Source organism: Galeopterus variegatus, unplaced genomic scaffold (assembly GCF_000696425.1).
Source record: "Galeopterus variegatus unplaced genomic scaffold, G_variegatus-3.0.2 Scaffold2606, whole genome shotgun sequence".
Lineage (NCBI taxonomy): Eukaryota > Metazoa > Chordata > Mammalia > Dermoptera > Cynocephalidae > Galeopterus > Galeopterus variegatus.
The window spans coordinates 173265-183314 of record NW_007728717.1 but is presented as its reverse complement, the minus strand read 5'-3'; the positions used below and the strand labels follow the sequence as shown (position 1 = coordinate 183314).

General features: G+C 55.9%; 1 protein-coding gene across 2 annotated transcripts; it reads right to left on the bottom strand.

Moving 5' to 3' along the window:
• Positions 1–411: 411 nt before the first annotated feature.
• On the bottom strand, positions 412–9258 carry DNAJB5 (DnaJ (Hsp40) homolog, subfamily B, member 5). 2 transcript variants are annotated; one of them, XM_008582409.1, is made up of 5 exons: positions 9068–9230; positions 8055–8196; positions 5450–5694; positions 1976–2577; positions 412–1824 (listed from the first exon to the last, which is right to left on the bottom strand). In XM_008582409.1, exons 1-5 carry the CDS (start codon positions 9228–9230, stop codon positions 1591–1593), a joined length of 1386 nt encoding a protein of 461 aa, XP_008580631.1. In that variant the 3' UTR covers positions 412–1590. The 2 variants fall into 2 exon arrangements, with proteins under 2 accessions (XP_008580631.1, XP_008580632.1); XM_008582410.1 differs by lacking the exon at positions 8055–8196 and having other exon boundaries at positions 9068–9258.
• Positions 9259–10050: the final 792 nt, after the last annotated feature.

The window sequence follows — 10050 nt, the reverse complement described above, 5'->3', positions numbered from 1 at the left end:
TCGCAACCCTCGGTGTTGCGCCCGCACCGCGCTCAGCCAGTGAGCGGGAACCGGTCTCCACATGGGATCTAAACCCTCGGCAGGAGCACCGCCGCGCTCCCAAGCGGCGCACATGGGATCTGAACCCTCGGCGGGAGTGCTGCCGCGCTCCCAAGCGGCACACTCTTCAGTGCGCCACCGGGCCGGCCCATAGGTGTTTCTTCTAATAGCTGAGCACTATCTCTGTGCTGTGTTTGTGGCATAAGGTTAGAGAATCCCAGGAATCTGAGCTTAGAGGAAGGAAGGTGTCAGCTCTAGCTTATACTGAAGGCCTGCTGGGGCTTCTCAAAGGTGACCAGGGCCATGAAGGGAGGTCAACAGTGGCACTGCTCACCCACCCCCGTCCCAGGTTCGTTGCTCCTGCTCAGATGCTGTATTTTTAAAATACTTTATTTTTTTCTAATACTGCCATTACAAAAAAAATACAAAAAACCTACTATAAAAACATTCAGGGGCTTTGTCAAAGTGAGAAAACCTAAAGACCCTACCCCAGGACCTCGCTGAAGCAGTCTTCCCCAGCTCCTTCCCTATTTGACCTTTATACAACTGTGGGAGTGGGGTGGGGTCACACAGGCATAAATGGGCTGGAAATTCCCCACACAGCCTCCAAGAAGGGTAAGAAATATAAGTAGCTTCACATATCACAAAAGTGGGATTTGCAAGTTTGGGGGTGGCTAGGCCCTGAGTTCAGAAGTGTGGGGAGACACCTGTGACCCTGAATCTCTTGGTGGGGAATAGCTGCCACCTGACCCCAAAGCCCTTTCCCTTCCTGATGAAGGCTGGGAGATGCTCCCCCTGCACCTCTTAACCTTAATACTTCAGGTCCTCCTCCCCTCACTCCACCCCTGAAGGCTCCTGAGAGCAGCAGGGAGGGCAGAACCTCCAGCTCTGCGGGGTGTAGGCAGGGCAGCTGTCAGGGGGCTGCTGAGGGTCAGTTCACCTCACTGCCCCAAATGAAAAGTGTCTTGTGCTCAATGGTCCTGTTCACGGGTTGTGGACCTTCCCTATCTCCTCTCCTCTCATCTCCCAGAGAGCTGCACAGACAGCGTTAGATGAGTGCTTCATGTGCATGAATATGTGTGCGATAACCTTGGACACTGTGGACCTCGGGGTGGGGTGGGAAAGCAGTGTACTTTCTATCCTCTTCCTCCCCCAACAGGAGGAAGCCAAAGGGAAGGGAGAAGAAAGGTATTAGTAAAGCTGAGAGGGCAAGGAGGACATGCTATTTACAGGCGTGGACAAGGAATCTCTATATCTTCAAGTAGCACTCAGGTCACTCTCCAGCCACTGGAGTGGGAACTGGATTCAAAATTAGTGACATGAAATTTGACCCCTGGCCTGGGCTAGCTCTCCCCACCACCCTCCCACTCCCCCAAGGCAGCCCAGCTCTGAAAGGGGTCAGGGACAGGAAAGTTTTCCTGAAAACCAGTGGCTTTTTTGCATTTTAGAAAAAGTTGCCAGTGTCCAGTGGACATCAAGCTGGGTGCACATTGGGTGGGGCGAGTGTGGGGGGTATTGCTGTGGTAGACTCTGGACTGGCTGGGGCAGAGCCTAGGAACAGGGTAGGTGCTGCCTAAGGATCTGTCGTGTCTGTGGGGTTAATCTGTCTGGGAAGCGAACTTTGAACTCGACAATGAGGTCTCCCCGCTGGGTGGGCACCTTGGGGAAGGGAAGGCCCTCCCCACGGAGTCTCTTCACGGTGCCTGGCTTGATGACATCATTGCAGGGCAAAGGGATCACTCGGCCGTCAATGGTGGGAATGTTCACGGTGCAGCCACACAGCGCCTGGGGAAAAGGAGGCAGAGAGTGAGAAGGTGGGGTAGAGTGAGTGGGAAGGGAGGAGGACGATTGAAGCGGGGAAGAATGCGCCAGCTGGTGGCAGGGAAGGGAACGTCCCGTCCTCCTCCCAGCGCGCACACAGCCTGACGGGGCCCACCTCCTTGAGGCTGATCAGGGCGCTGTAGAGCACGTTGGTGCCATCTCGGCGGAAGTGCGCGTGGGGCTTGTCCTTGAGCACGAAGACAATGTCGGCGGGGATGTTGTCAGGCGTGGCGTCGCCCTCTTTGGGGAAGGTGATCTTGGTGCCTTCCTTCCAGCCGCGCTTGATGACGATGTGCAGGATCTTGTCCTCGGTGCGCACGGTCCGCCCATCGGGGTTGAGGCGCCGCCGGGTGATCTTCATGCGCTTGGTGGAGCCGTGGTAGATCTCCTCCAGCGACACCCGCAGCTCGTGCACCACGGGCGGGTCCTGCACCTTGCGCCGAGGGTACAGCGGCTCGGGGGCTCGCCTCGGACCCCTGCTCAGCCCATTGAAGCCAAAGCGACCAAAGGCGCCAAATGGGTCCTCATCTTCATCCACGTCCATGTCGTCTGGGTCAAAGCCACTGAAGGGCCGAGTGGAGCGGCTGCTGGCAAAGAAGATATCGAAGGGGTTGGAGCCACCAAAGAAGGAGGCAAAGGTGGCGTGGGGGTCCCCATGAAAGGTGTAGTGAAAGGAGCCACTGGAGCCACCTGATGTCCCACCGCCGGTCTTCAGGCCTAGAGGGGAGGAGAAGTTAGGGGCAGTGTGGCTCGTCCCAGCCCCACCCAGTCTCTTCCCCCTGCCCTCTAGCTCCCAGCTCCTGGGCCTAGACAAGGAAGCAAACTTGAGCTCCCGCAGAGAGGGGCAGGCTAACAGAGTAAGAAAAGCTTCCAGCAAGATTAATTTCCACTGTTAATTATACATTTAGTAATAATACACAAGTTGAAGTTCAAAGAGGCTGGGTTGCCCAATAGGTGGAAAAGCCAGGTCTAGAGGACTCAGAGGACGTGACTTCCAGTCCTGTAATCTTTTCCACATACTCATGGCCTGAAGATGTTTCACAAAGCCTTAAGTGGCTGGCGTTATGTCACACTGCAAGTCATACCTGGCTCCCAAATCTTTGCTTATCTCCAAAGACACACAGGGTAAGAGGCAGTCATACAGGATTTGACTACACTGGGGGCTAGTAAGTGACCTGTCCCAAATGAGGTGGGGATACAGTCCAGGAGGAAGCCCAATTTCACTCTGCTTCAAGCAGTGTTTCCTCTTTCCCTGACTCCTGCCCAAAAGAGAAATTAGGAGGGCCACCAAAAAGCAGCAAAGCTCATTAACTTGGAGATGAAGAGCTATTTTTCCGGAAAAGATTTTCAAGTAGTTTGTTCCCACACTGTGCTCACAGTGTTGCACAGCTCCAGGGAGTGTCATTCACACATTGTAAGACATAGACTACAATGGGAATGGCGCGCCCTGGAGTTATACAACACCAAGCCCTCTACGCCCCATACCTAATGCTGAGCAACCTAAATGCATGAATGGGCTGGCACATTGCAGGTGGTAACCCCAGCTGCTCTCTCTGCAGTCAGGTCCTGTCTAAGGGGCTCAGATTCCAGAAGACAACTTTCATGGGGGTGGTGGTGGGATGAGGGTAGTGGGGGGTGAGCGGATGGGATTAACACTGAGACCTGATCCAGAATATATAGACTCAGGGGAGGGGCCCAGGCTAGGGGAAGGGACACTTCTCTCTGGCCTTTTTTCTAGTATTTCAATTGGCCGTAGAAAGCCTGAGCCTAAATTAGCCTCTTATTTTCTGGGACCAGAAGGGCAGATTTGGGTTTCATTAGAGAGGCCAAGTCGCGTTGGCAGTTCAGGGACCTGTGGCAGCTACCTTTTCACCTCTCCTCCAAGACTTAGGGTCTGTTCTTTCCTTCTGTTGAGGGGCTGACTATCAAGCAAGTTCAGGAAGCTTGGCAGAGCTTAGTGAGAGAGGGAGGAAGGTTGGACTGATGATGATAGGAGGGGGTAATTCTCTCTGTAGGGATTCCTCCTCTACCACTACCACTCCTTTTCAAGCTGGGAACAACTTGTCCCCAGCCAGAGTTGCACACCAAGTCTGTGCGCAACTGTTCTGGCTGGCTGTTGGCGGGGGATGGGGAGTGGGGGTGGGCAGGGTGGACAGAAATATAATCGACATTTCCAAGTCTGCTTCTCCCTTCCCAGGCCTTGGAGGTCCTCTGAAGGCCATGCTGCATCCTCAGGGACCCTCCTGGGATGGGGATCTGCATCAGAACCTGATGTCTGGGCCTAGGGACTGAGCATTGCCCTTTACTTAGGCATGGTCATGCAGGAGGGGTTAAGTTTCCAGGTAGCTCTCCCAGCTCCCACCTTCTTCCTAAACAGAGTGGAGAAATGGTGCAGTTCGGAGGCAGGTCACAGGGTGGCGTGGTGTTTGCACTGCTTCCCTCTTACCCACCCCTACCACTCCCATCCCTCCATTCCAGAAAGAACAGTTTCTTTGCTGGGAGAATACTGGGGATTCCAGCAGGTGCCTGGTGATCTGGGGGTTGGCAAGTCTAGAAGGTGAACAGGAACTAGCAGCATGGAGAATAAGAAGAAGGGGTTGGGAGGACTGGGGTGCACAGAGGATGGGGCAGAGGGGCATGGAACACAGAGTCAGAAGGTGGGGAAGAAAAGAACATTCTTCTGAGCACCGGCTTTATATCAGGTACAGTACATGTCATTAGCCCATTTAGTTTTGAGGATAAGGTGGGGAGGGCGAAGAGGAAGAGAATGTGAAAGAAAGGTGGATGCCACTGGGGAGGAGGGATAGTTCCTCCCAGGAAGGAGCGTCCTCAGCTGTGACAATGTCTCTTAATATAGCCTGACAGGTGCCTGTGGCTGGCGGGTGGCAGGCGGCCCTGAGGGGCAGGCCCAGAATTAGCAGCTACATCATGCCCGTGGGATGTGCTGGGAGGGGCCACCCTCTCACAGGCTTTATTTGGGCCTTTCCTGCCGCCTGCCTTGTGCATGGCCACCAGCTACTCCAGGGAGGGGGTAAGATGCCAGCAGCAGTTCCCGCTCCATCCTTGGGTCCCTGCCACTTCCTCTGGGAGGCAAAGCTCCACCCCTGTTCTGCTGGCCTGAAGTGGGCGGGGAGATACAGGGAAGGGACAAACGTTTCTGCTCAGAGCTCCAGTGGTTAATTCCCAGGTTGCTAAGGGCCAGACTTTGATGCTGATGAATGTAAATGCTCTGTCCTCCAAGAGTCACACACTCCTTCTCCCCACCCTTCCCCATCAGCCAATGAATGGCAGGGACTTCAGGCAGGACTAATAAGGTCGGGAAGGAAAGAAGGGAGGGGAAAGGCCTCTGGCTGTAGCTTCAGACCTCTGTAAGGCCTGGACTTGAGAAGGGAGAGGGGCAGAGAGAGACAGGGAGAACTATGGTAAGCTGAGGCCGGGTAGTGGGTGATCTCTCTCTGGGTGTCAGTGCTGGGAACAGTTGCCTCCCTCACCCCTCCTCAGCCTCCAGTTCCCTGCTAGGAGAATTGGTTCACCTGGGACCCTGCCAAGCACAGGGGCCCAGGATTGGGCTGGAGTGCTGCCCTCTTACCTTCCTCCCCATACTGGTCATATAGGCTCCGTTTCTTAGGGTCGCTCAGCACATCATAGGCCTCTGCAATCTCCTTAAACTTCTCCTCAGCACTGGGTTCTTTGTTCTTGTCTGGGTGGTATTTCAAGGCCATCTTCCGATAGGCTTTCTTGATCTCATCCTCATTGGCCCCCGATGGGATCCCAAGAATCTTGTAATAATCTTTTCCCATCACAGCCACTGGACCAGCACTGGTCTCCTTGTTTCTGAAAGAAACCCAGGACCGACACTTGATGCCCCTATTCTCTTCTGCTCCAGCCCTGCTCCTGATGATCCTAAAATCCCTAAATGACTCACTGTGTGACCTTCAGCAGGTCATGCCTATTCTGTGGGCATCTGTCCTCCCATCTGTAAAATGAAAGGTTCGGACTAGATGATCTCTTCCAACTCTGACATTCTAGAATTCCATGATTGCTTCCTCAGCTCCTAGGATTTCCCAGCAGGAAGCTGAAGGTTGTGGCCTACTTCTTGGGGCTAGGCTGATGCCCAGGTCCTTGGGCAAGACTGAAGACCTCTGAGAGAGGCGCTACTGAGTGAGGTGGCACCATGGACTGACAGACCCACGTACAGATGCTGGCGAAGATCAGTGTTCTGGGTGAGGTCACCTGAGCATCATGGTTTCCCTACACCACACCTCAGGCATAGTGCCTGGGCTGAGGGCAGCTGGGGCTGTGGCCCAGAATTGGAGACAGGCCTGGATCTTCAGCCAGCTGTCCTGGCCAACCAGGCTGAGTCAGGGTATAGGTGTCTGAAGTCCTCTCTGTCATTGGAGACCCCTGGCCTCCCTGCCCCCACCTCCCAGACTACGCTAAGCCTCACGTGTGACTCAGATCAGAGGGTGACTCACAGTCTTTGGAAACTGCTGTTTCCAACTCTCTCATTAGCAGGGAGTGACACTGTCCTTCCCCCAACAAGGACAACAGTTCCTTTTACTCATTTCCCAGTGTCTACACACTAAGCTGTGTGTGAAGACTTGTCTGTGCTGCCTAAGCACTAGTGTTAGTGAACAAAAGCATCCTTGGGATAGGACCTTTTTTAACCCTAGCTGTCAGGAGACACTAACCACCATTTACTCAATACCTTCCCTACAAGTCCCTCCCTCTCACCTGCCCCTGTGGTTTAGAATCTGGCCCACTGTCAGACCCATTCTCCTCTGATAGTCCCTTCTAAGCTGGGTGCAAGAGCATTCGTTATGTGAGGCAGAAACACAGGGCTCTAATTCTTCCATGCTAATCTCCCTCCATTGATGTGTCTGTGGTGGATATGAAGAGAAGGGGACTTTCCTGTAGCTTGAGCTATTTGGGGGAATGGCCAGAAGCCCTTCTGATACTCGGCCAACCCCTACCAAAGCTGGGAGAAACAGAGTCTTTCTAGCAATGTCCTGGGCTGGCAGCCACAGCTGAGGCCTGCTTTTCTGCCTCTGACTGCTTCACAGCAGGGAGGTGTACAGCATGTCCTAGCAGGAGTGAGGGCTGTGAGTAGGTAAGGGGGAGGCCTCCAAGGCCCCAGGTAGGCAGGGACAATGGCCCTAGTGCCTGCCCCCACAGGGCCTGTTGCAGGTGGCTGGTTTGACTCATGGTTCTGGGAGTCACCTCACTCTGACGAAGAGAAGGCTCCGTAAAGGCAGGTACACCCCCATATCCCCCCACCAGCATGTCACGCCTGTGGGGGAGACTGGGGATGGGGGAGGCAGAGAAAGAGCATCTGGGGGAGTGCAGCCATTTTCGGAAGCGGCAATAAAAGCCGTCTGAGAGGGACTGGGGGTGGTCTGCCATCTCTGCCTCAGCCCATACTTTCTCTCCCCTGGGTCTGGGAAGGAACCCTAGCACACCAAGAGGGTGACCCAGAGAACTACGGCAGCCTCTAGGCAGAGAGCCAGTGGAACGGTTCACCGGCCCACCCCCTCCTTTTGCTGTCCCTGTGTTACCTCTTCACCCGGCTAGCTTCCTCCCTGGTACCCACCTGCTGGCTGCTCCAGACCCATAATTCTCTTGCCTCCACAGACACAGGGCAAGCTCTTTCAGGACCTGCTTCCTTTTCCCCCTTGTCCTTTCCTCCCTCCCTCCCACCCGCTACCCACAAGCCATGTGTTGAAATGACAAAGGAGCCCCATGGCATGGTACTGCCTTTGATGGAGAAAAATGAGGAGGATGTTAATGGAGAGGCAAGAATGAAACATGGGGAGAAATGGCAAGGGGGCCTGTTGAGGTATAGGGAAGGGGGATGGTTGATATAGAAAATGAGGTAGTGATGGAGGGGGCTGGGGAAGACAAATGAAAACAGCTGAGGTGGAAAATGGGTTACTGATGGGTTGAAAGGGAGAGATGTGGAGAGTTAAAATATTGGAGGAGAGGTTTGTGGAAAATAATGCCGAAGGGTTTGAGATAAGAGATGAATGATAAGGGGGGCAGTTCATTCAATGTAAGGGTGAGGTGGAAGGGGGTTCTTGCATGTAATGGGGTGACATGAGGATGAGGTGGAGGCAGCAGGTAGGCAATGGAGGGGTAGCCGATGTGGAGTATTTGACTTGATATGGGGATGAGTGCCCTTCTCTGGAGGGACTTACCGAAACTTTACAAACCCATTCAGCGTCCACGCTCGAAGTTTTAAGGGCTCCAGCTGAATTTTAAACATCAAGCTGGCTAAGAAGTCTTCTCCCCAGAAGTGTGGGAAGCTCCGGAAAGCTCCTCGGGCCTGTAGTGGGGGTGCTGCTGGGGGTGGGCAGGACAGCGCTGTGCGCTTAAACATGCCCAGCCAAGCCCCTCGCCTCTGATCGCTCCACCGAGCTCGCTTGAGCGCGGCCGCTCTGGAAGCCACCTGCTCGACTCTCAGAGGCGCTTGCCCAGCAAGGCCTGTCTGGTGCAGCAGGAGCCGGCCCTGATCCCCAGGCGTGAAGAGTGAAGGGAGAGGGTCCAGCGGCCACCTGCTCGCAGGTGCAGCAGTGTCTGGGTGATTGTGAGTGGCTGTATGGCAGTGTGAGAGTGAGGCTGGGAGTGCGAGCGGGCGCTTGTGAATGGCAGCGTGTGTACCTGTGACAGGTGTGATTGCTTGTGAGGGCCCGAGAGGCAGTGAGCTCCTCTCGCCTCCCTCTGCGGGAGGACCCGACCCCAATCCCCAAGAACCTACTCAATGAAGTCACTGACGGGGTCCCCTCCCTCGCAGATGGGCGGGGAGGGGCGGGGCAGAGCAGAGCTCGGCCGGCCGGGACAAAAGGCGCGGTGGAGACGAGGGGAGGGCGAGAGAGGGGACGGGGCTCGGGCGGGGGAGGGTGGTCGGTGATGTCACCGGCGCTGGCGGGCTGCCTGCTCAGAAACGCCTCCGCCCCACGGAACCCAATCCCACCCGACCCGGCCTTCCCCCGGCTCAGACGCTGGCTGCCCCGTGTGAGAGCCAAGTCCGGGTCGCGGACGCCGAGCACCTTGCAGACCCCCAGTCCCCGCACCCCCACGGCAGAAGAGCCGATGGGCCTTCAGTGTCCCAACCCCCGACACCAGGGCCCCTAGCTTCGCGACACCCCGCTCCCGGGACCCCTGGCTCCGCGACGCCCCGCTCCCGGGAGTCCTGGCTCGGCGCCCTCACCGGTGAGGAGCTGCGGGCACCGCCGCGGTCGTTCAGACAGACGCTGCCCCCTCCCCCGGCTCCGGCTCCGCCGCCTCCACCCGGGACAGGAGTCGCTTGCCCGCCGGCCGCCGACAGCGGGAGCGAAAGCCCGCCCCCAGGGCTCCGCCTCCGCGCCACCCATTGCGCCGTCTGCCCGTCACTCAGCTCAGCTTCTGCTGCGATTGGGCAGCCTTCAACGAGCGACTCTGTGATAGCCGCCCATTCTCCGCCCCTGTCACCCGGCCACACGCGCACACATTCCGGGCAGTGATTGGTGTGGATCTGATTGGTGTCCTCCGGGATCAATCAACCACACCTCTTCGCCTTCTCGTTGTGCCATTGGTGAAAACGACAGAGGGCAGCTACTACGCTCGCCCTTTGATTTTATTGGTTCGTCTGTGGGACTCAGACTCGAGCCGGGGGGCAACTACATTAGTCCAATCTCCGGTTTGGGAAGGTGGGAGGTACTGGCCAGCGCTCGAATCCCTGGAGAACCTTCTGGAACCCATGCAAAGTCAAAGGCCACCTTAAAGGAAAACTGCGCCCACCAGTTGGCGTGACACCAGGCTTTCTTCATTTAGGAGGGTAGGGGAGAGAGAATAGTGCACTCGGGTGGTGTAGTCCCTGGACCAGGGCCAAAAGGTCACCTCTTCTTATTTGTCTTCCACCGAACCGTGAAGAAACCTCGACTTGACCTGATTTAGCTTTACCTTACCTTGACCCAGAGTTGACCTGACATGACCTAACTGAATCCCAAGACAGACCTTGCTAGACATGCAGTTTAAGTGACCTCTGACCTCTCCTTTGGCTCTCCCCAGGTGTACCACCTCCATGATTCTCTTTTCCAGTCCCCTTTCCATCCTCCGTATAATCCCCTCATCCTAGCTCCCTCATGAGCAGCCCCTTCTCAGCAACACCCAGAGTCCCCATCCAGCCCCCCTTTCATCCTAATCCCCCCCCCA